This window comes from Salmo salar, chromosome 13, assembly GCF_965601325.2.
Source record: "Salmo salar chromosome 13, fSalSal1, whole genome shotgun sequence".
In the NCBI taxonomy this organism is placed as follows: Eukaryota; Metazoa; Chordata; class Actinopteri; order Salmoniformes; family Salmonidae; genus Salmo; species Salmo salar.
This window is the reverse complement of record NC_138303.1, coordinates 102,463,124-102,489,741: the sequence shown is the minus strand read 5'-3', so window position 1 is coordinate 102,489,741 and position 26,618 is coordinate 102,463,124. Positions and strand designations below refer to the sequence as shown.

Here is a 26,618-nt window from a genome sequence, read left to right as displayed (position 1 = left end):
TGAGACGGAGAAAACAGACAGTCACCTGTATGACTCTCCTGCTTAGACCCGTCATGTCCGCCAATTTCTGCAGGGTCTGTGCATCAGGGTTGTTGTCCTGTGAAAACTGAGTCTGCATCACCTGGGAATTATAACAGAGTTTTAGAAATGTATGACCTCAGTCTCAGTTATTTTTATTCTATATTAGCAAATTGTTAAGTATCAGCTTCCATTTTTCATATTACTGCAGAGATAAACAACAGCGAGCCCATTGGAATGAATGAGACACCAAAACACATCTGACAATGTAACCAACAACGACCATTAGAAAGTTAATAAGATAGTGAAATCACTTTGTGAAGTCATGGTCATTCACTATTGACTTATTATTAGAAAGAGAAATGAAGAGACAGGGACATGAGCGTCCCTCTCTGTGACTAACCTGCAGCTGCTCAGCAGTGAAGGAGGTGCGTGCTCTCTTGGCAGGCTTGGGTTGGCTGTCCTGCTCTGACGGCACTGCCCCCTCCAGAGTGATGCCACTACCTGAGACACCACGGCACAGAGAGGGGGAGAATGAGAGGATGAAACATAGAAAGAAAGAGACCAACAGAAAGGGACATGAGGCAAAAGCCATATTTAAAACCAGTGTTAACAGGGTTATATAGAGTGTTATAAAACGACATACAGTTGAAGTCGGAAGTTTACATACACCTTAGCCAAATACATTTAAACTCAGTTTTTCACAATTCCTGACATTTAATCCTAGTAAATATTCCATGTCTTAGGTCAGTTAGGATCACACCTTTATTTTAAGAATGTGAAATGTCAGAATAAAAGTAGAGAGAATGATTTATTTCAGCTTTTATTTCTTTCATCACATTCCCAGTAGGTCAGAAGTTTACATACACTCAATTAGTATTTGGTAGCATTGCCTTTAAATTGTTTAACTTGGATCAAATGTTTCGGGTAGCCTTCCACAAGCTTCCCACAATAAGTTGGGTGAATTTTGGCCCATTCCTCCTGACAGAGCTGGTGTAACTGAGTCAGGTTTGTAGGCCTCCTTGCTCGCACACGCTTTTTCAGTTCTGCCCACAAATTTTCTATAGGATGGAGGTAAGGGCTTTGTGATGGCCACTCCAATACCTTGACTTTGTTGTCCTTAAGCCATTTTGTCACAACAAAATGCTTGGGGTCGTTGTCCAATTGGAAGACCCATTTGCGACCAAGCTTTAACATCCTGACTGATGTCTTGAGATGTTGCTTCAATATATCCACATCATTTTCCTACCTCATGATGCCATCTATTTTGTGAAGTGCACCAGTCCCTCCTGCAGCAAAGAACCCCCACAACATGATGCTGCCACCCCAGTGCGTCACGGTTGGGATGGTGTTCTTCGGCTTGCAAGCCTCCCCCTTTTTCCTCCAAACATAACAATGGTCATTATGTCCAAACAGTTCTATTTTTGTTTCATCAGACCAGAGGACATTTCTCCAAAAAGTATGATCTTTGTCCCCATGTACAGTTGCAAACCGTAGTCTGGCTTTTTTATGGCGGTTTTGGAGCAGTGGCTTCTTCCTTGCTTAGCGGCCTTTCAGGTTATGTCGATATAGGACTCATTTTACAGTGGATATAGATACTTTTGTACCTGTTTCCTCCAGTATCTTCACAAGGTCCTTTGCTGTTGTTCTAGGATTGAGTTGCACTTTTCGCACCAAAGTACGTTGATCTCTAGGAGACAGAACGCGTCTCCTTCCTGAGCAGAATGACGACTGCGTGATCCCATGGAGTTTATACTTGAGTACTATTGTTTAATAGATGAACGTGGTATCTTCAGGTGTTTGGAAATTGCTCCCAAGGATGAACCAGATTTGTGGAGGTCTACAATCTTTTTTCTGAGGTCTTGGCTGATTTCTTTTGATTTTCCCATGATGTCAAGCAAAGAACACTGAGTTTGAAGGTAGGCCTTGAAATACATCCACAGGTACACCTAGAATTGACTCAAATGATGTCAATTACCCTATCAGAAGCTTCTAAAGCCATGACATCATTTTCTGGAATTTTCCAAGCTGTTTAAAGGCACAGTCAGCTTAGTGTATGTAAACTTCTGACCGACTGGAATTGGGATACAGTGAATTATAAGTGAAATAATCTTTCTGTAAAAAATTGTTGGAAAAATGACTTGTGTTATGCACAATGTAGATGTCCTAACCAACTTAGCTTAGTTTCAGTATAGTTTGTTAACAATACATTTGTGGAGTGGTTGAAAAACTAGTTTTAATGACACACTCTTAAAGGGAGTGCTCCTAATCTCAGTTTGTTACCTGTATAAAAGAACCTGTCCACAGAAGCAATCAATCAATCAGATTCCAAACTCTCCACCATGGCCAAGACCAAACAGCTCTCCAAGGATGTCAGGGACAAGATTGTAGACCTACACAAGGCTGGAATGGGCTACAAGACCATCGCCAAGCAGCTTGGTGAGAAGGTGACAACAGTTGGTGTGATTATTCGCAAATGGAAGAAACACAAAATAACTGTCAATCTCCCTCGGCCTGGGGCTCCAAGCAAGATCTCACCTCGTGGAGTTTCAATGATCATGAGAACGGTGAGGAATCAGCCCAGAACTACACGGGAGGATCTTGTCAATGATCTCAAGGCAGCTGGGACCATAGTCACCAAGAAAACAATTGGTAACACACTACGCCGTGAAGGACTGAAATCCTGCAGCGCCCGCAAGGTCCCCCTGCTCAAGAAAGCACATATACACGCCCGTCTGAAGTTTGCCAATGAACATCTGAATGATTCAGAGCACAACTGGGTGAAAGTGTTGTGGTCAGATGAGACCAAAATGGAGCTCTTTGGCATTAACTCAACTCGCCGTGTTTGGAGGAGGAGGAATGCTGCCTATGACCCCAAGAACACCATACCCATCGTCAAACATGGAGGTGGAAACATTATGCTTTGGGGGTGTTTTTCTGCTAAGGAAACAGGACAACTTCACCGCATCAAAGTGACGATGGACGGGGCCATGTACCGTCAAATCTTGGGTGAGAACCTCCTTCCCTCAGCCAGGGCATTGAAAAGGGGTCGTGGATGGGTATTCCAGCATGACAATGACCCAAAACACACGGCCAAGGCAACAAAGGAGTGGCACAAGAAGAAGCACATTAGGGTCCTGGAGTGGCCTAGCCAGTCTCCAGACCTTAATCCCATAGAAAATCTGTGGAGGGAGCTTAAGGTTCGAGTTGCCAAACGTCAGCCTCGAAACCTTAATGACTTGGAGAAAATCCCTCCTGAGATGTGTGCAAACCTGGTGGCCGACTACAAGAAACGTCTGACCTCTGTGATTGCCAACAAGGGTTTTGCCACCAAGTACTAAGTCATGTTTTGCAGAGGGGTCAAATACTTATTTCCCTCATTAAAATGCAAATCAATTTATAACATTTTTGACATGAGTTTTTCAGGAATTTTTTTCTTGTTATTCTGTCTCTCACTGTTCAAATAAACCTACCATTAAAATTATAGACTGATCATTTCTTTGTCAGTGGGCAACTGTACAAAATCAGCAGGGGATCAAATACTTTTTTCCCTCACTGTATCTCTATACACATATATACAGTGCATTCGGAAAATATTCAGACCTCTTGACTTTTTCCACATTTTGTTACATTACAGCCTTATTGTAACATTTATTCATTGTTTTTTCCCCCATCATCAATCTACACACAATACCCTATAATGACAAAGCAAAAACAGGTTTTAGACATTTTTGCAAATATATAAAGAAAATAAATATTACATTTACATAAGTATTCAGACCCTTTACTCAGTAAGTTGTTGAAGCACCTTTGGCAGCGATTACAGCCTCAAGTCTTCTTGGGACACACCTGTATTTGGGGAGTTTCCCATTCTTCTCTGCATATCTTCTCAAGCTCTGCCAGGTTGGATGGGGAGCGTTGCTGCACAGCTATTTTCAGGTCTCACCAGAGATGTTCGATTGGGTTCAAGTACAGGCTCTGGCTGGGCCACTCAAGGACAGTCAGAGACTTGGCCCCGAAGCCACTCCTGTGTTGTCTTGGCTGTGTGCTTAGGGTTGTTGTCCTGTTGGAACGTGAACCTTAGTCTGAGTTCCTGAGCACTCTGGAGCAGGTTTTCATCAAGGGTCTCTCTGTACTTTGTCCATTAATCTTTCCCTTGATTCTGACAAGTCTCCCAGTCCCTGCTGCTGAAAAACATCCCCACAGCATGATGCTGCAACCTCCATGCTTCACCTTAGGGATGGTGCCAGGTTTCCTCCGGACGTAATGCTTGGCATTCAGGCCAAAGAGTTCAATCTCGGTTTCTTCAGACCAGAGAATCTTGTTTCTCGTGGCCTGAGAGTCCTTTAGGTGCCTTTTGGCAAACTCCAAGCAGGCTGTCATGTGCCTTTTACTGAGGAGTGGCTTCTGTCTGGCCACTCTACCAAAAATACCTGATTGGTGGAGTGCTGTGGAGATGGTTGTCCTTCTGAAAGGTTCTCCCATCTCCACAGAGGAACTCTGTCAGAGTGACCATTGGTTGCCGTTTTTGGTTGCCAGCTCTAGGAAGAGTCTTGGTGGTTCCAAACTTCTTCCATTTAAGAATGATGGTGGCCACTGTGTTCTTGGGGACCCTCAATGCTTCAGAAATATTTTGGTACCATTCCCCAGATCTGTGCCTCCACACAATCCTGTCTCGGAGCTCTACGGACAATTCCTTCGACCTCATGGCTTGGTTTTTGCTTTGACATGCACTGTCAACTGTAGGGCCTTACAGGTGTGTGCCTTTCCAAATCATGTCCAATCAATTGAATTTACCACAGGTGGACTCCAATCAAGTTGTAGAAACATCTCAAGGATGATCAATGGAAACAAGATGCACCCGAGCACAATTTTGAGTCTCATAGCAAAGAGTCTGAATACTTATGTAAATAAGGTATTTCTGTTTTTAAACATTTGCAAACATTTCTGAAAACCTGTTTTCGCTTTGCCATTATGGGGTATTGTGTGTAGATTGATGAGGGGAAAAAAACATTTAATCCATTTCAGAACAAGGCTGTAATGTAACAGCATGTGGGAAAGGGAAGGGATCTGAATACTTTCTGAATGCACTGAGTATCCAAAACATTAAGAACATCACAGACTGACCAGGTGAATCCAGGTGAAAGCTATGATCCCTTATTGATGGCACTTGCTAAATCCACTTCAATCATTGTGGATGAAAGGGAGGAGACAGGTTAAAGGAGGATTTTTAAGCCTTGAGAACACTGAGACATGGATTGTGTATGTGTGCCATTCGGAGGGTGAATGGGCAAGACAACAGATTTAAGTGCCTTTGAACGGGTTATGGTAGTAGGTGCAATTCAAGAACTGCAACGCTGCTGGGTTTTCACTCTCAACAGTTCCCTGTGTGTATCACCACTCAAAGAACATCCTGTCAACTTGACACAACTGTGGGAAGCATTGGAGTCAACTTGGACCAGCATCCCTGTGGAATGCTTTCAACACCATGTAGAGTCTATGCACTGATGAATTGAGGCTGTTCTGAGGACAAAAAGGGGTGCAACTCAATATTAGGGAGGTGTTCCCAATGTTTTGTACACTCAGTGTGTGTGTGTGTGTGGTGTGTGTGTGTGTGTGTGTGTGTGTGTGTGTATATATATATATACACACGACTAGGTAAAAGAGTGCCCAATCACCATTCTCGGCAGCCCGTTTGAGGTTCTCCACCATGGTGTCGTAGTGGATCCTGCAGAGCACCTTCTCCTCCACCAGGCCAAACTCCTCCCCCGTGGACAGCTGCCTCTTGCAGGAGAAGCAGGCGAAGCACGCCAAGTGGTAGGTGTTGCCCTTGGCCCGACGCACCCAGTCGCTGGCATATATCTGGCGTCCACACCGGTCACACTTTGTACCGAACCTACTGTGTGTGTGTGTGTGAGAGAGAGAGAGAGAGAGAGAGAGAGAGAGAGAGAGAGAGAGAGAGAGAGAGAGAGAGAGAGAGAGAGAGAGAGAGAGAGAGAGAGAGAGAGAGAGAGAGAGAGAGAGAGAGAGAGAGAGAGAGAGAGGCTGTGGCATTAATACTCTGCTAAGGACAAAAAACCTACAGAAAAAACAGTCAAAGTGCAGTCAGAAGTTATTAAATATGCCAACTTTATGTACAGAATATGACAACGCTTATAGGTGAATTGAACTAGTGAAATCCATGCATTTAAATGGATGCACAATGTTAAAAGCAACATTCTGACTGAATACCATCAGGCTTGATTGAGTGAGCTGTTTTGTCTTGTAGTAATGTGTTGCCTGCCTGTATTTCCTTAAACCTTTACATTAACAATACATCTCATTTAAAAATAAATATATTTTAGAAATATTTTTTGAGGTCAATAGATACCCAACATAACAACAGGAGGGGTTGTGTTCGACACAGCCACTCATATAGAGCCTGTTTTCATTCCTGATTTCATAACAACAGGAGGGGTTGTGTTCGACACAGCCACTCATATAGAGCCTGTTTTCATTCCTGATTTCATAACAACAGGAGGGGTTGTGTTCGACACAGCCACTCATATAGAGCCTGTTTTCATTCCTGATTTCATAACAACAGGAGGGGTTGTGTTCGACACAGCCACTCATATAGAGCCTGTTTTCATTCCTGATTTCATAACAACAGGAGGGGTTGTGTTCGACACAGCCACTCATATAGAGCCTGTTTTCATTCCTGATTTCATAACAACAGGAGGGGTTGTGTTCGACACAGCCACTCATATAGAGCCTGTTTTCATTCCTGATTTCATAACAACAGGAGGGGTTGTGTTCGACACAGCCACTCATATAGAGCCTGTTTTCATTCCTGATTTCATAACAACAGGAGGGGTTGTGTTCGACACAGCCACTCATATAGAGCCTGTTTTCATTCCTGATTTCATAACAACAGGAGGGGTTGTGTTCGACACAGCCACTCATATAGAGCCTGTTTTCATTCCTGATTTCATAACAACAGGAGGGGTTGTGTTCGACACAGCCACTCATATAGAGCCTGTTTTCATTCCTGATTTCATAACAACAGGAGGGGTTGTGTTCGACACAGCCACTCATATAGAGCCTGTTTTCATTCCTGATTTCATAACAACAGGAGGGGTTGTGTTCGACACAGCCACTCATATAGAGCCTGTTTTCATTCCTGATTTCATAACAACAGGAGGGGTTGTGTTCGACACAGCCACTCATATAGAGCCTGTTTTCATTCCTGATTTCATAACAACAGGAGGGGTTGTGTTCGACACAGCCACTCATATAGAGCCTGTTTTCATTCCTGATTTCATAACAACAGGAGGGGTTGTGTTCGACACAGCCACTCATATAGAGCCTGTTTTCATTCCTGATTTCATAACAACAGGAGGGGTTGTGTTCGACACAGCCACTCATATAGAGCCTGTTTTCATTCCTGATTTCATAACAACAGGAGGGGTTGTGTTCGACACAGCCACTCATATAGAGCCTGTTTTCATTCCTGATTTCATAACAACAGGAGGGGTTGTGTTCGACACAGCCACTCATATAGAGCCTGTTTTCATTCCTGATTTCATAACAACAGGAGGGGTTGTGTTCGACACAGCCACTCATATAGAGCCTGTTTTCATTCCTGATTTCATAACAACAGGAGGGGTTGTGTTCGACACAGCCACTCATATAGAGCCTGTTTTCATTCCTGATTTCATAACAACAGGAGGGGTTGTGTTCGACACAGCCACTCATATAGAGCCTGTTTTCATTCCTGATTTCATAACAACAGGAGGGGTTGTGTTCGACACAGCCACTCATATAGAGCCTGTTTTCATTCCTGATTTCATAACAACAGGAGGGGTTGTGTTCGACACAGCCACTCATATAGAGCCTGTTTTCATTCCTGATTTCATAACAACAGGAGGGGTTGTGTTCGACACAGCCACTCATATAGAGCCTGTTTTCATTCCTGATTTCATAACAACAGGAGGGGTTGTGTTCGACACAGCCACTCATATAGAGCCTGTTTTCATTCCTGATTTCATAACAACAGGAGGGGTTGTGTTCGACACAGCCACTCATATAGAGCCTGTTTTCATTCCTGATTTCATAACAACAGGAGGGGTTGTGTTCGACACAGCCACTCATATAGAGCCTGTTTTCATTCCTGATTTCATAACAACAGGAGGGGTTGTGTTCGACACAGCCACTCATATAGAGCCTGTTTTCATTCCTGATTTCATAACAACAGGAGGGGTTGTGTTCGACACAGCCACTCATATAGAGCCTGTTTTCATTCCTGATTTCATAACAACAGGAGGGGTTGTGTTCGACACAGCCACTCATATAGAGCCTGTTTTCATTCCTGATTTCATAACAACAGGAGGGGTTGTGTTCGACACAGCCACTCATATAGAGCCTGTTTTCATTCCTGATTTCATAACAACAGGAGGGGTTGTGTTCGACACAGCCACTCATATAGAGCCTGTTTTCATTCCTGATTTCATAACAACAGGAGGGGTTGTGTTCGACACAGCCACTCATATAGAGCCTGTTTTCATTCCTGATTTCATAACAACAGGAGGGGTTGTGTTCGACACAGCCACTCATATAGAGCCTGTTTTCATTCCTGATTTCATAACAACAGGAGGGGTTGTGTTCGACACAGCCACTCATATAGAGCCTGTTTTCATTCCTGATTTCATAACAACAGGAGGGGTTGTGTTCGACACAGCCACTCATATAGAGCCTGTTTTCATTCCTGATTTCATAACAACAGGAGGGGTTGTGTTCGACACAGCCACTCATATAGAGCCTGTTTTCATTCCTGATTTCATAACAACAGGAGGGGTTGTGTTCGACACAGCCACTCATATAGAGCCTGTTTTCATTCCTGATTTCATAACAACAGGAGGGGTTGTGTTCGACACAGCCACTCATATAGACCTGTTTTCATTCCTGATTTCATAACAACAGGAGGGGTTGTGTTCGACACAGCCACTCATATAGAACCTGTTTTCATTCCTGATTTCATAACAACAGGAGGGGTTGTGTTCGACACAGCCACTCATATAGAGCCTGTTTTCATTCCTGATTTCATAACAACAGGAGGGGTTGTGTTCGACACAGCCACTCATATAGAGCCTGTTTTCATTCCTGATTTCATAACAACAGGAGGGGTTGTGTTCGACACAGCCACTCATATAGAGCCTGTTTTCATTCCTGATTTCATAACAACAGGAGGGGTTGTGTTCGACACAGCCACTCATATAGAGCCTGTTTTCATTCCTGATTTCATAACAACAGGAGGGGTTGTGTTCGACACAGCCACTCATATAGAGCCTGTTTTCATTCCTGATTTCATAACAACAGGAGGGGTTGTGTTCGACACAGCCACTCATATAGAGCCTGTTTTCATTCCTGATTTCATAACAACAGGAGGGGTTGTGTTCGACACAGCCACTCATATAGAGCCTGTTTTCATTCCTGATTTCATAACAACAGGAGGGGTTGTGTTCGACACAGCCACTCATATAGAGCCTGTTTTCATTCCTGATTTCATAACAACAGGAGGGGTTGTGTTCGACACAGCCACTCATATAGAGCCTGTTTTCATTCCTGATTTCATAACAACAGGAGGGGTTGTGTTCGACACAGCCACTCATATAGAGCCTGTTTTCATTCCTGATTTCATAACAACAGGAGGGGTTGTGTTCGACACAGCCACTCATATAGAGCCTGTTTTCATTCCTGATTTCATAACAACAGGAGGGGTTGTGTTCGACACAGCCACTCATATAGAGCCTGTTTTCATTCCTGATTTCATAACAACAGGAGGGGTTGTGTTCGACACAGCCACTCATATAGAGCCTGTTTTCATTCCTGATTTCATAACAACAGGAGGGGTTGTGTTCGACACAGCCACTCATATAGAACCTGTTTTCATTCCTGATTTCTGTAACGTTAATATTGACATAAGCTCAGAACCACTTGTTTTTTCAAGCAAGGTTCTGTTTTATCGATTGCTGTTCTGAACAATGGACAGTTCATTACCTGGCAAATGAATATGCAGCTTAAAAGTTATTTATTTTTGAAATAAATACATATTTACAATAGGCTTATATCTAAAAAAAATACATACAGACTAATGATATATACACTACCATTCAAAAGTTTGGGGTCACTTAGAAATGTCCTTGTTTTTGAAAGAAAAGCAAATTTTTTGTCCATTAAAATAACATCAAATTGAACAGAAATACAGTGTAGACATTGTTAATGCTGTAAATGACTATTGTAGCTGGAAACCCCTTTGCAATTATGTTAGCACAGCTGAAAACTGTTGTTCTGATTGAAGAAGCAATAAAACTGGCCTTCTTTAGACTAGTTGAGTATCTGGAGCATCAACATTCGTGGGTTCGATTACAGGCTCAAAATGGGCACAGGAAGATTGGAAAAAAGTGTTGTGGACAGACTATTCTAAGTTTGAGGTGTTCGGATCACAAAGAAGAACATTTGTGAGATGCAGAAAAAATGAAAAGATTCTGGAGGAGTGCTTGACGCCAACTGTCAAGCATGGTGGAGGCAATGGGATGGTCTGGGGGTGCTTTGGTGGTGGTAAAGTGGGAGATTTGTATAGGGTAAAAGGGATCTTGAAGAAGGAAGGCTATCACTCCATTTTGCAACGCCATGCCATACCCTGTGGACAGAGCTTAATTGGAGCCAATTTCCTCCTACAACAGGACAATGACCCAAAGCACAGCTCCAAACTATGCAAGAACTATTTAGGGAAGAAGCAGTCAGCTGGTATTCTGTCTATAATGGAGTGGCCAGGAACCTATTGAGCTGTTGTGGGAGCAGCTTGACTGTATGGTACGTAAGAAGTGCCCATCAAGCCAATCCAACTTGAGGGAGATGCTTCAGGAAGCATGGGGTGAAATCTTATCAGATCACCTCAACAAATTGACAACTAGAATGCCAAAGGTCTGCAAGGCTGTAATTGCTGCAAATGGAGGATTCTTTGACGAAAGCAAAGTTCGAAGGACACAATTATTATTTAAATTAAAAATCCTTATTTATAAACTTGTCAATGTCTTGACTATATTTCCTATTCATTTTGCAACTGATTTCATGTATGTTTTCATGGAAAACAAGGACATTTCTAAGTGACCCCACACATATACTACTGTTCAAAAGTTTGGGGTCACTTAGAAATGTTCTTGTTTTCCATGAAAACATACATGAAATCACTATTATTTTAATAGCAGGACACTGTAAAGTCCATTATCCCTATGAAGAGTATGAATTAGGCTGTTTGAGAAGGTTTGAATCCTAAGCAACCTGCCTAAAAGTACAAGTACAATAGACCAACATAGCTACTGTAGTAGGTCAAAGCTGTGTGCTGGAAATCCTTGGTAGAGCATGGGTGAAGTATGTATTGTGGTGCTCATATGAATTTCCTTTCTTTACAATGTAAAAAGGGGCACATATGACAATCTAAAGTACAATAAACAATAAAAGAGGGTATTGAGAGATCAGGCGTTAGTTTATTTGAATTGGCAGACAGACAGAGAAGGGCTGTAGTAATGACCAATCATCAATCATAGCCAACCAGGCAGGCAGCAGCAGACTGATTTCGCAGCAGGCAGCATCTCCCAAAAGTGTTCTTCGGCTGTCTCCATAGGCCAACCCTTTTTGAATCCAGGTAGAACCCTTTTGGGTTCAATGTTGAATCCAAAAGAGTTTTACCTAGAACCAAAAGGGTTCTACCTGCAACCAAAAAGGGTTCTTCAAAGGCTTCTCCTATAGGGACACCTGAAGAGTCCTTTAAGGTTCTAGATGGCACCTTTTTTTTCTAGGTGCATACGGTTCTGTCCCAAATGGCCCCCCTGGTCAAAAGTAGTGTACTATATAGGGAATAGGGTGCTATTTGGAATTCGACCTATCCCAGTTACAGGATGATACCATGGAGATGAATTAGTTGTAATGAGCTTGGCTTCCAAGCTCTACTGGCTCCAGTGCAGAGAGAGAAGTAGTCTGGGCTTTGTCCACTAAGAAATGACATGACGAGGTTAAGAGAGGGTCTGAGACTGACTCTACAGACCTGCCTGGCTGGCTTTCAAGATGTCTCAGCCTTTTCCCAGGGAAAGAATGGTGTTCAACTCTGACAAACCTAAATGAATAAGCTATAGTAGCGTGCACACACACACACACACACACACACCACACACACACACACACACACACACACACACCACACACACACACACACACACACACACACACACACACACACACACACACACACACACCACACACACACACCACACACCACACCTCCCTTCCCTGATCACTTAAAATGCTTGGTACTCTGTAGCTCATGCATCTCCAGTTTACAGATATTGCTGATAATGGACACAACTAAAGTGGATACAACTCATTACGCACAAATACACACAGCATGCTTTCAAAAGCCTCTGTGAAACCATTCCAAAGTGTATTGGGTAATTTAAACTGACTATCTATGGCCCTCTTTGATGACAATACAGTGTGTTGAGTAGAGGACAGAGGAACAAAACTGTAATCTAACATGACAGCGTGTCTGTCTCAGACTCTATGACACAACACAGAGGAGTGTGTGTGTGTGTGTGTGTGTGTGTGTGTGTGTGTGTGTGTGTGTGTGTGTGCATATCATCGTCTTTCTTCTTCTACACCAGCTTTGTATTTAATTATTCCTTTGTACCAAAAACCTGGTGTTTATACTGTTTACACTACCGTTCCAGAATTTGGGGTCACTTAGAAATGTCCTTGTTTTTGAAAGAAAAGCACATTTTTTGTCCATTAAAATATCATCAGAAATACAGTGTAGACATTGTTAATGTTGTAAATGACTATTGTAGCTGGAAACGGTTGATTTTTAATGGTATTATCTACATAGGCGTACAGAGGCCCATTATCAGCAACCATCACTCTAATGATCAATTAGCCTTTTAGAATGATAAACTTGGATTAGCTAACACAACGTGCCATTGGAACACAAGAGTGATGGTTGCTGATTATTGGCCTCTGTACGCCTATGTAGATATTCCATAAAAATTCCATTAAAAAATCAGCTGTTTCCAGCTACAATAGTCATTTACCAACATTAACAATGTTTACACTGATCAATTTGATGTTATTTTAATGGACAAAAAATGTGCTTTTCTTTCAAAAACAAGGACATTTCTAAGTGACCCCAAACTTTTGAACGGTAGTTTATGTAAATCTTCCAGTCCGTATTATCTTCAGGAGGAAAATCTTCTTCAGAAGGTCCCAGCTTTCCTCTCAGCCCTTCTCTCAGCCCTTCTCTCAGCCCTCCTCTCAGCCCTTCTCTCAGCCCTCCTCTCAGCCCTCCTCTCAGCCATCCTCCCAGCCCTCCTCTCAGCCCTCCTCTCAGCCCTCCTCTCAGCCCTCCTCTCAGCCATCCTCTCAGCCATCCTCCCAGCCCTTCTCTCAGCCCTCCTCTCAGCCCTCCTCTCAGCCCTCCTCTCAGCCATCCTCCCAGCCCTCCTCTCAGCCCTCCTCTCAGCCCTCCTCTCAGCCCTCCTCTCAGCCCTCCTCTCAGCCCTCCTCTCAGCCCTTCTTTCAGCCCTCCTCTCAGCCCTCCTACCAGCCATCCTCTCAGCCCTTGTCTCACCCCTAAACGTTTTGTGGATACATTTCGGTATGCTCTGGGAATTCTGTAATCTGGGGTAGATCGTCCCTGAGAGAGCTATGTTTGATTGTGCTTTTCATGGAGGGAGGTAGCTAGGTCATTGAGAGGCCTATACTGTTGAGCATGATTAGAGGGTATATTCATCTGCAAGATTATTTCACATAAACATATTATTGAGCATGGGAAAAAGTCTTATTAAATGTCCATGTTTTTTCTTCAGCAGATACCCTACTATCAAAGCATAGACTCTTCAATGCATTACAACAACACTCTCTGTTTGTAGTCACCAGGACCAGTCTAAAATGAACATTTCAATCACAGAAGGTTGATGGCACCTTAATTGGGGAGAACAGGCTTGTGGTAATGACTGGAGCAGAATCAGTGGAATGTATATATATATATATATATACACACACACATACTGAACAAAAATATAAACGCAACATGCAACAATTTCAAATATTTTACTAAGTTACAGTTCATTTAAAGAAATCAGTCTATTTAAATAAATTCATTAGGTCCTAATCTATGGATTTCACATGACTGGGAATACAGATATGCATCTGTTGGTCACAGATACCTTTAAAAATAGGTAGGGGCGTGGATCAGGAAACCAGTCAGTATCTGGTGTGACCACCATTTCCCTCATGCAGCGCGACACATCTCCTTAACATAGAGTGGATCAGGCTGTTGATTGTGGCCTGTGGAATGTTGTCCCACTCCTCTTCAATGGCTGTGCGAAGTTGCTGGAAATTGGTGGGAACTGGAACACGTTGTCGTACACGTCGAGCCAGAGGATCCCAAACATGCTCAATGGGTGACATGTCTAGTGAGTATGCAGGCAATGGAAGAACTTGGACATTCTCAGACTCCAGTAATTATGTACAGATCCTTGCAACATGGGGCCGTGCATTTGTAACCGGTGTGAAATGGCTAGCTAGTTAGCTAATAGCGTTTCAATCGGTGACATCTGTCACGTTCTGACCTGTAAAGGTGTTATTTGTTAGTGTTTAGTTTGGTCAGGACGTGGCAGGGGGTATTTGTTTTATGTGGTTCATGGTGGTTGTGTGTATGTGTCCATGTAGAGAGGGGTATTTGATTTATTAGTCCAGGGTTTTGGTTATTGTTCTATGTTAGTTTATTTCTATGTTCTGTCTAGTCATTTGTATTTCTATGTTTAGTTAATTGGTGTTGGGGCCTTCAGTTGGAGGCAGCTGTCTATCGTTGCCTCTGATTGAAGGTCCTATAATTAGGGGTGTGTTTGTATTGTGGGTAGTTGTATTCTGTTTTGTGCTTGTCACCTGACAGAACTGTTAGTGTCGTTTCTGTTAATTGTATACGTGTTTATTTTGTTTCTCCTTCTTATATATCAAAAAGAGAAGATGAGTATACACTTCCCTGTTGCGTCTTGGTCCTCCACACACGACACGCGTTACAACATCACTCGCTCTGAGACCTTAAAGTAGTTGTATCCCTTGCTCTGTCGTGGGGCTTTTGTGGAGTGATGGGTAACAATGCTTCGTGGGAGGCAGTTGTTGATGTGTTCAGAGAGTCCTTAGTTCGAGCCCAGGTTGGGGCGAGGAGAGGGACGGAAGCAATACTTTTACACATTATCATGCCGAAACATGAGGTGATGGCAGCGGATGAATGGCACTACAATGGGCCTCAGGTTCTCGTCACGGTATCTCTGTGCATTCAAATTGCCATCGATAAAATGCAATTATGTCCATTGTCCGTATCTTATGTCTGCCCATACCATAACCCCACCGCCAGCATTGGGCACTCTGCTCACAACGTTGACATCAGCAAACCGCCTGCCCACACGACTCCATACACGCTGTCTGCCATCTGCCCGGTACAATTGAAACCGGGTTTAATCCGTGAAGAGCACACTTCTCCAGTGTACCAGTGGCCATCGAAGGTGAGCATTTTCCCACTGAAGTCGATTACAACGCTGAACTGCAGTCAGGTCAAGTCCATGGTGAGGAAGACGAGCACGCAGATGACCTTCCTTGAGATGGTTACTGACGGTTGTGCAAACCCACAGTTTCATCAGCTGTCCAGGTGGCTGGTCTTAGACTATCCCGCAGGTGAAGAAGCCGGATGTGGAGGTCCTGGGCTGGCGTGGTTACACGTGGTCTGCAGTTGTGAGGCCGGCTGTAAATACTGCCAAATTCTCTAAAACAAAGTTGGAGGCGGCTTATGGTAGAGAAATTAACATTAAATTCTCTGGCAACAGCTCTGGTAGACATTCCTGCCGTCAGCATACAAATTGCCTGCTCCCTCAAAACTTAAGACATCTGTGAAATTGTGTTGTGTGACAAAACTGCAGATTTTATTGTCCTCAGCACAAGGTGCACCTGTGTAATGATCTTTGATAGGGCCAGAATATCAAATACCAGAATAAATGATCTAATGATTCTGTCTTTTCGCAGCAAAATCTGCAGAGCTGCAATTGTTGTTTGCCCCATATATATAACATTCTGTTGGTGGCAAGAATTTTGTTTCATAATTAAAATAGAAAAAGTGTTGTTTTAGTGTATCACTTCATACACCATTGTTGCCATGGAATGGGTACATCGAAAGTGTCACTGTGTTCACTTACCTCCCTGACTTCTCCTGCCATTCAATCTGACATCGCTAGTCTCTCGTTCCTCTAACTAGGTCTGGTAACACTCATGGCTTGCTCCTCTCGGTTTCTAGGCAGACCTCATCAGGGCCTGGCAGGAAGAGGGCGGGCAGCGGGGCGGGCTGATGAGGAGGGTTGGATACATACGGCAGCTTGCCCCTCACACACACTGTCGCCTCTAACCCCCATGCTCGCCGCTGCCTCCCCTGCAACACGGCAGCGCAGACGGCCACTCAGGTTACCATGTCAGCATCCCAGGGTGCCCCTGATTAGCGGTGCTTTGCAACTTCCTGTGTGGCCTGCGGCTCGCAAACTGCTCACGGCTTGCAGGCTGGCTGGCTGTTTTTCTGTTTCGGGGCCTGGTTAAAAGAGAGGGTTTAGGTACTACAGCGTGTGCTCTGTCCTGTACCCCCTCCACCCCCTGCTCACTCCTACCACCCCCCCCCCCCCCCCCCCCCCCCCAGGCAGAGTAAACCCACACTGATTTCCTGCTATTACGCCCCATTACAGAAGCTGTCAGTCCAGAGCCAGATGAGAGACTGACACAAACGATAAATATCTCCTTGTTTTTCTGTCCAGGGCCAGAATGTAAGGATGAGGCCCTCGGGTCTGGTTTGCTCTGGTCCTCTCAGAACTCACACCAGTCATCAATCTTTTCTATAGCAGGTTGGTTGGTTGCTGGTTCAAACCAGTAAGGTTGAGGGGATTCAATCAACCCACTGTGAATACACCTGACCAATCAATGGCTACGATCCTCGTACACAAACCAACCCCACATTCGGGGATGCTTTTGGTCCCAACCGCAATAGTCTCTTGTGAAAGCTGATTTGGTTCTGGGTGCCGAGATTACAACCAGAACAATGACATACCTCACTGGTATTGTACGGCCTTGAACCATGTCACATTTCACAATATAAAATCCTGAATTTCATATTTCTTATAATCCTCCCACTGTAGGGAATAGAAGAGGTTTGAGGCTAAAGGGGGAATGGGGCCTTATGATGTCATGGGGAACAGGGCCTTATGATGTCATGGGGAACGAGGCCTTATGATGTCATGGGGAATGGGGCCTTATGATGTCATGGGGAATGGGGCCTTATGATGTCATGGGTCACGTAGAACATTATTATTGTGTAGCACAAACAACACCTCAATGATTGACAGCTGGACAAGAGTAAATAAACAAAGGTCTACATAAGCAGGTTCCTATGGCGCACACGCACGCATGCATGCACGCACACACACACACACACACAGTACCTGATGTGGATCAGAACCACATACATTTTCCCCTTAGTGCCTGTTTGAACGGGAGGCCCAGAGACACATAGTGAGTGTGTGTGTGTGTCTGTGTTTGCGTGCGCGCACATGTGTGTGGTGTGTGGGTCAGTGTCTGTGGAGTGTGTGTGTGCGTGCGTGTGTGTGTCAGTATATGTGCGAGCATGCATGTGTGTGGAGTGTGACAGGAATCCCGTTCAGAAACACGTTGACCTGGGCTATGCTGGGCGCTAGGCTGGGGGCTTTAATTGCGGGTGATTATAAACCTCAGACCAGTGGCTCTGTATAAGGTTACCATTAGCAAAACACCAGGCAGACCCAACTCACCACTCTGAGCTGCTGAACCCTTACAGCATAAACCTCCCCACCCCAGGACACACACACCTCCAACAAGGCCTACTCCCTTCACCTTTCCCTGACACACACACACACACACACACACACCTTTTTCTGCAGGGTCCGTTGCCATCCTCTGAGGGATGGGAGCAGAGCAGGCAGATGCCAATGTGCCCCTGACTATGGTTCTGCCTGTCGGGCTAAACTGTTCACACACACACTGATATGCCAACGTGTCCACTGACTGTGGCTAAACTGATCCCTAGCCTCAACATTAGTACCAGGCTCCCTCTCAGGCTAGGAACCATTAAAGTCCTTTCACCATGTCCACAATAATACATTAGCCAGCCAATCACATTCTGCCTCTAGTTATGTTCCCAACATGCCACCATACTCTGTGGCTGTCTCTCAAATGGAACCCTATTCCTCTATATAGTACACTACTTTAGACCAGGGCCTATAGTGCTCTGGTCAAAAGTAGTGCACTATATAGGGAATAGGGCTCTGGTCAAAAGTAGTGCACTATATACAGAATAGTGCTCTGGTCAAAAGTAGTGCACTACATAGGGAATAGTGCTCTGGTCTAAAGTAGTGCACTATATAAGGAATAGTGTGCCATTTGGGACACAGTTCTTGCATCAGTCTCCAGGAAAAGTGTATCTGTATGATGTGGAATTATTCCGGAGGAAAATGAATCCAACTAGAATGGACCCGTTTACAGCGTTAATAAGGGGAATTATCAAGGAAAATGGGTTGCATTGTGTTCAGTGTTGGACTACTCTTTCCAACAGCAGATGGTCCTATCTCTTACAATAATATCATTTTAAAAACTTGGCTACAGTTCTCTTCAACTGCTTTTTTGTTAAAGCTTTTGAATATCTTTTTGAACACCATAAAACGAAGCCGGCTGTCACGTGATTGGCCACTACGTATGAAGGACAAATGCTGGACGTTCTGTGAGTATTATTGTATTCAGTGGTGCTGGACGTTCTGTGAGTAGTATTGTATTCAGTGGTGCTGGACGTTCTGTGAGTAGTATTGTATTCAGTGGTGCTGGACGTTCTGTGAGTAGTATTGTATTCAGTGGTGCTGGACGTTCTGTGAGTAGTATTGTATTCAGTGGTGCTGGACGTTCTGTGAGTAGTATTGTATTCAGTGGTGCTGGACGTTCTGTGAGTAGTATTGTATTCAGTGGTGCTGGACGTTCTGTGAGTAGTATTGTATTCAGTGGTGCTGGACGTTCTGTGAGTAGTATTGTATTCAGTGGTGCTGGACGTTCTGTGAGTAGTATTGTATTCAGTGGTGCTGGACGTTCTGTGAGTAGTATTGTATTCAGTGGTGCTGGACGTTCTGTGAGTAGTATTGTATTCAGTGGTGGACTCCTTTTTCATACAACAGATGGTTGTTTTTCTGAAAATATTCAACTTTACCAGATAAAGGTAGCAACAACAAAAATGTATCTGGAAAAGTTGTCATTAATCGGAACAAATATGTAAATGTGAATATTTCAACACATAGGTAATTAATTATGGATCATGTTAATTTGTTGGTGATGTGGACACCAAGGAACTTGAAGCTCTCATCCTGCTCCACTACAGCCCCATTGATGTGCCTTTTACTGAGGAGTGTCTTCTGTCTGCCCACTCTACAATAAAGGCCTGATTGGTGGAGTGCTGCAGAGATGGTTGTCCTTCTGGAAGGTTCTCCCATCTCTACAGTGGAACTCTGGAGCTCTGTCAGAGTGACCATTGGGTTGTTGGTCACCACCCTGACCAAGGCCCTTCTCCCCCGATTGCTCAGTTTGGCTGTGCGGCCAGCTTTAGGAAGAGTCTTGGTGGTTACAAACTTCTTCCATTTAAGAATGATGGAGGCCACTGTGTTCTTGGGGACCTTCTAATGCTGCAGAAATGTTTTGGTACCCTTCCCCAGATCTGTGCGTAAACACAATCCTGTCTCAGAGCTCTACGGACAATTCCTTTGACCTCATGGCTTGGTTTTTGCTCTGACATGCACTGTCAACTGTGGGACCTTATATAGACAAGAGTGTGCCTTTCCAAATCATGTCCAATCAATTGCATTTACTACAGGTGGACTCCAATCAAGTTGTAGAAAATCTCAAGGATGATCAATGGAAACAGGATGCACCTGAGCTCAATGTTGAGTCTCATAGCAAAGGCTCTGAATACGTACGTAAATAAGGTATTTCTGTTTTTTATTTTGAATACATTTGCTCAAATGTCTAAAAGCCTGTTTTTGCTTTGCCATTATGGGGTATTGTGTGTAGATTGATGAGGAAAATGTTTTATTTCATCAATTTTAGAATAAGGCTGTAATGTAACAAAATGTGGAAAAAGACAAGGGGTCGGAATACTTTCTGAATGCACTGTAAGCTCATGTTTACAATCCCTGGATGTATTCTTCATGATGTTAATCTGTTAAAAAATTCCAGTAACACATTCTCGGTTGACATTGACTTCTGTTAGTTCTGTAGTTTAAGGCTTGATGTTGATTTGATAGCTGCTCTACATGCCTGCATGCTGTGGCACAACACAAGTCTTGTTGGTGTTCAATTCTCAATAGCTACACTGTGCTACAGCCAGACTCTGTGAGGGGCTTAGATGAAACATCTTGTGACGCGTCACTTCACATTATTAGACTAACGCTGAAAATAAACCTTGGCAGCTTCCATTGATGCCCTGTGTTGAGTACTCTGCAATCATACATACAACATGAGACTTGACTTCTTAGGTTTAGCCGAGGACTGTTATTCTCATGCTGCAGTGCATGTATGTATGTATTAGACCTTTGTAAATATTATGTAAAATGTGTTATATGAATGAAGCTGGTCAAATTTAGCATATCATCAAAAATATCACAGCATTTAAAGCAATGAAAACAATTATGTTTTTACATATTGTATGTGTGTCAATTAATGTGGTAAAATATGAAACTGAACAAATAGCATTGAAAGCAGTGATGAATGGTGTTATTGTGTGTAGAAACTGCAGAACGGGTGTATGACAGCATGCTATAAGACAGTGGTTCCCCATCTTTCAGTTACTGTACCACCAACTGAATTTTGCTCTGCCCATTGTACCCCCCTCATGTGCATTTTACCAGTAGGCCTAAGTACTGCCTGTGGATAGACCAAGTACCCCCAGGGGTCCTAGTACCTCTGGTTGGGAACCACTGCCATAAGAAAATAGACAAATAAATGGTAGTCTTCCAGGTAGCAGCAAATAGAATCATTATAATTTACTGTGAATAGTTTATTGTCTTTTGTTACAATTAGACAATCTCACAAAATCATTGATTTGTCTGGATTTCTATTTGGTCATAACTCATACATGTTATGAGTTATAATGTTAATCTATTTACTGGCCTTTATTGGCCCAAAGACACTAACAAGAGATTAGGTAACAATCGAATAACAGATCGTATCCTATATTACAATCAGATGAATCAGTTGATCTCACTTTCCTTTTTAAATCAAAAGACTAGCTGAGCTGACGATTCATGGACTATACATTCAAAACAATAACAATTTGTTCTTAACTGACTTGCCTAGTTAAATAAAGGTTCAATCAAAAATAATAATATATTGGCGTACAATCACTTGATTTAAAACGCGTAAACCTATACAAATTAAGTCGTGGTTTAATAATAGTGTCTTAGCATCATTATTATTGATGATGCATCGGTGTTGTTTTTGATAGGTCTATTACTTCAAAATAATATTAGGCATTTTGCAATTGTCTTGTTGTTGTTGTTTTATAAATTGTATGATTTAATATATTTTAAATTCCAAACTGTAAGGTAAAGAAGTAGTCTGCATTGATGTAATTTTCATCTTGAGAATGCATGTAGGCCTCTATATCCCAGCGATGTATAATTCCTTCAAAACTCATCTCACTGCACCCCTGCATATTTTAAGCCTATATAATCAGAATCAAAATGATTTTGTAACACCTCAATATTTAGGCCAACGGTGTAGCCTCAACAATGGTACTCGTAAATCTTAGCCATAGTTAACTCCAACCCCTATTGTGTTAAAGCTTTTGTATACCTTTTTAAACATTGACCCATCAATGAGACAACCCGCATCTCACGTGAGTGCATGGCCACACGTTAAGGAGTCAGGTGTTCATTTGGCAGACAGCCGCAAACCTCAATAATATTTTGAAAACAAAGTCAAAAACTTACCCTACCTGAAATAATCCATTTTACAGAAGATCTCTTTGTTTTTGATGTAACAGCTGTTGTGTTGACGCAACGACGTCCGGCAGACAGAACACTCCAGACACCTCACGTGCCAGATCAAGTTATTCACCTGCAAAACAAAACAGTGGTAAAAACAAAAAAACGCTGAAATAATTATAATTATAACAATAGTAACAATAACAATAACACATTAATATTCTGTTGGTATCTATCCAGTATCCAAACTACCCGTTTCATAATATTTCTCAAATATTATGCCATGGATTTGCATTTAAAAAAATGAATCCAATTGTAGCCAATAATAACACAATAAACAAGAGTAAAATAACATATATTCATTTAGGCTGTTCTCCCCTTTGCAATGAATGAATTTTGTTCCCGTAAAAAACATCCATATTTGATTTGGTATTTTGGTGGTGCTACAAAAACAGTATGATTTTTCTGATGTTTCCCTCTGTCCGGTAACCTTTAATTCGATATTTGATTCCACATATCATAGGCCAACCGGCCATTTGACTTCAGCTAGATTGTGCACACATAGGCTACATGCAGACTATGCGAAATGGTTGACTATTGTTTGATTTTACTATTGCCGTTCAAGTTAAAATAATTCCTAAAACGTATATTCTGTTGAAGGATAATTCAGATGTAATAAATAATACAATATCTTATAATTGTGCTTTTTCCCGATGTTTGTCCCTGTACTAAGTTAAGTTAAATATCAGCACTATGTTATTCAAAAATGATTCTATACTTCGTTCTCCGTGTAAGAAAATGGGCAATGTTCAAAATAAAGGAGTATGACCTTGGAGCACTAGGTCTAGAATAGATGATTTAACAGACAATCAAGTTACAGCGAGCTTTGGTGGAGAGTGGACCATTTGGTCTGTTTACCTTTATGATAGGCTAATATTATAGGCTAATATTACGACAAAAATCACATGCATCAAATATCATTTTGCTTTAGGTTTTCTGAGTATTTTTTTTTAGAGAAGCAAGCAGACATGTTTATATAATTGAAAGATAAATCTCCTAGAAAATAACCTATTTCAAGATTAATATGGTTGATGCATTTAATCCCGTCGATTCCTGATAAGATCATTTCCACATGCCTCGTTTCCATATATAGACAAATTGAGACAGATAGCGGACTAAATGATCTTCGTAGTTTAGTAACACACTTCCTGCATCTCTGCAAAACACACCCAGGCAGTTGTTTTGACTTGGAAGCACGCGAGGGCACGCAAGGCTGGGAGGTCTTGATGTGAAATACTGGTCCATAGATCTAGGCTACTGTCCTCTCCTATTAGAATATCATTGTATGTCCAAACTGGTTCTTCACAAACCCCTCATTATTTTTGCTTATCATATTTTGGAGTATGCTTTTTTTAAATATTCATATTTAAACATTGTCCTACGGAAGATAATGTGGCCAACATGGATGTAGACTATCGCTTGTGCAAAATACATCAAACATATTTGAAAGTTGTGAAAAAAAATAAAATAACGCTAAAAGGGTTTTTAGATCTGTTTACATTTGCACACACTCTCGCATAGGCAAAAACTCACGCACTCCCACCTTGAGAAGATATCTGTCCAGGATCTCCAAACCGCAGCTCGCGCAGACGTTCTTCCGGGTGGACAGCACCGAGGAGGCGGTGGAGGTAGGCGAGCAGATAGACGGAGTAGAGGGGGGACTCGGGGAGGAGCGCGTGTCCTCTCTCTCCATGTTCGATCGGTGGGATTCTCCGTCAGAGTGAGACTGCACGATAAACAACACAATAATAAGGACATGGATAGGTTGTAAACACATCTGGACCATCACATTTAAAATATTCCAGCCTATAGGCTGCCTTCATGACCCGAGACATGTTTAGCCTAAGCATCTTGAGGCTTGCTATCAGGGTCACCAAAAACTGACATAGGCCACATGCTTTATGGTTTATATAATACTTTACAGGCAGTTGGACAATAAGCAATAATAACATGCCAATTTGCGCAAGGCAATAAAACGCTTTGCTCCAGATGCCATAATAATAACAGAATTGCAGAAATTGAAAATAAGGAATAACTTCTTACCATGACGCGTTCGTGTTCGGCTTCCACACAGCGCGACGCACCCGGTGCACTCTGCTGCATTCCTGGAGAAATGACCTACAAGACAAGGTTTAACAGCAAGAAAGACGTCAACTCGCGGCTAAAGTTCCTTCCATCTCCAGCCATGAAATCACTGAGAGACATTGCAGCCCTGCAGCTATATAAAGCGTCCAGACAATAATCCCGATTTTAACTGTTGTAGGCTATTTTGGGCCCTGCAACAAAAGCCCCAGTTTTAATGAAGCTATTTCACTTAACCCATGGCTCTTAAAGTAATCGTATTTTCCTCGCAATCCAGAGAAACGAAAAAAAAACGACCTGCAATTACAAATAGCTTGAAATGCTCATGATAAGAGGGACCCCGAAGTGTCAATTTCAACTGTCAATCAGAAAAGGCAACGGGCCACCCAAATAATTGCAAATTTGATTTGTAATGGCAGTAATTAAAATCTAATTCTTCTCTGGCGAATTGGCATGTTGGAGAGGGTGGACTGCAAATCACACTATTCATAATAGACGCGAGTGCCTATTCCTTGCGCAGCTGATCTTTCTACACAACCAGTGATTCTTGACACCACTTTAAGACACAAAAACAGTTGCAGTTAAGAAAGCAACATGATGACAGCAGACAGAAGATTAGCAATAAGATCCCAGTGTAGTCTATACAATATCAACGAACAATGTGTGGTTAACCAGAAAGCAATCGCGCATCTTCTAATGCGTTTTATTACCATATATATTTACACACAGAGTATCATTGTATAGCCTAGTTTTCGTCACATTACCTGTTTTGCGGGAATTCCTTCGGATAAAAACTGATCTCCCTCTGGTAGAGGGGCCAAGACCTCATTTTTCCAATACATGAAAGCACTTGGTATTCTGATATAGCTTAAAGTAGGTTGCGTTCGCTTCCCAAGCTCAGCGCTTGAACTGATTTCACTTTCATGCAAAAAAGTTGAGCGTCAATGGTATCATCCGTGCCATAGATCTTCGGTGTTAATACACTTCTATTTTGCACCCACAGCGTGTTTTCCTTCTACACAACGGCCTCCCAGCACACACGCGATATAAAGCATAAGACGTTATTCTAGCCCGGACGGACGGGCAAGTGGAGATTGCTCTTCAGAACGCGTTATTTAGAACACGTAGTAAAATTATTCCTTCCTCTTTGTTTTCCTCCGTTAGGGATGGACTTGCTGTCTACAGGAAGTGGATGGGTTGGCAGGTTTGCGCCAGATCTGCAAGAACGCGAGACAACTAGAGCAAGGCAGGGTACCGTCTCTCCAAGCGCAACTCATCTGAAGTGAAAGTTTAGTTGCGCCCCTTGTTTGGAGGGGGAGGATAAACTTGTTGTATCATGCAAAGGTATAGGCTATACGGCTCTTTCTGACTTTCTGACAGCACTGCTATGATGGAGGGTTTTTTTCTCAATTGGCAATTTTTGTTAGTGAGAAATAACCCATTTAAAAATGAAGGTAAGTCTGACACTGGATAATGTTGGTTCAGGTTCACGGCTTTTTAATTTAGGTGTTTATTTTTATTATTTAGACCTATTCTTTTAGAATTTCACAATATAAGTTAGGCTGTATATACACTTTGTAGTATTGTACAAAGTTGACATCAAATCACACCCAAACATAAACAAATATGATTGAAATACATGTATGACCCTTGATCACAAGATAAGTAATCCATTATAAAAATATATATATTTCTGTCTGGAAATGATTTAATTAAATCTTTGTTGTAAACTTATTTAAAAGTGGATCATCGAATCATTGTTTTTCATTTTGCATAATTAAAAACACAATTATGCACCATAAATAGTTAAGGTTTAATTATTCATGTTATACATTTATTCTATTGCATTCTTGGAGTTTGTGAGACTAAATAGACATAAGATTTCAAACGAGACAAACATTTATTATTAGGCCTCAACCTAATGTCAAAATATTGTTATTATTAAATGAGTTGCTTATTTGATTATTATTGTTGTGTTAATTTATTATCGCTGATTAGAAAAAGATTAAACTAAACGCACATGTTTGATTCTGCAAGAGGATCTATTGCAAATTTGACACAAAATAAATTCTCATTCTCACGCCAAATATATAGGCTTTTTAATCCAATAATCTAATAATATATTGAGGGCGAATCAGTAGATGCTTTGTTTAGCTATGAAAAAGACAACATAGCCAGTGGAACACAGCCCTGCAGCATCAAGCATAAAAAATACCAACTAGCTATGAAAAAGACAACATAGCCAGTGGAACACAGCCCTGCAGCATCAAGCATAAAAAATACCAACTAGCTATGAAAAAGACAAGATAGGCAGTGGAACACAGCCCTGCAGCATCAAGCATAAAA

At 42.3% G+C, this 26,618-nt stretch overlaps 1 protein-coding gene across 1 annotated transcript in view; it reads right to left on the bottom strand.

Moving 5' to 3' along the window:
• Positions 1 to 25,574, bottom strand: part of LOC106568385 (LIM/homeobox protein Lhx6) — a 30,583-nt gene extending 5,009 nt beyond the window's left edge. The window contains exons 1-7 of the mRNA XM_014138688.3: positions 25,037 to 25,574; positions 24,234 to 24,308; positions 23,734 to 23,916; positions 22,142 to 22,263; positions 5,697 to 5,917; positions 422 to 522; positions 26 to 121 (exon numbers count right to left, since the gene is read on the bottom strand). Of these exons, the coding sequence (XP_013994163.1) occupies positions 26 to 121; positions 422 to 522; positions 5,697 to 5,917; positions 22,142 to 22,263; positions 23,734 to 23,916; positions 24,234 to 24,308; positions 25,037 to 25,114 (876 nt within the window). The 5' untranslated portion in view covers positions 25,115 to 25,574. The remainder of the gene's footprint in view (positions 1 to 25; positions 122 to 421; positions 523 to 5,696; positions 5,918 to 22,141; positions 22,264 to 23,733; positions 23,917 to 24,233; positions 24,309 to 25,036) is intronic.
• Positions 25,575 to 26,618: the final 1,044 nt, after the last annotated feature.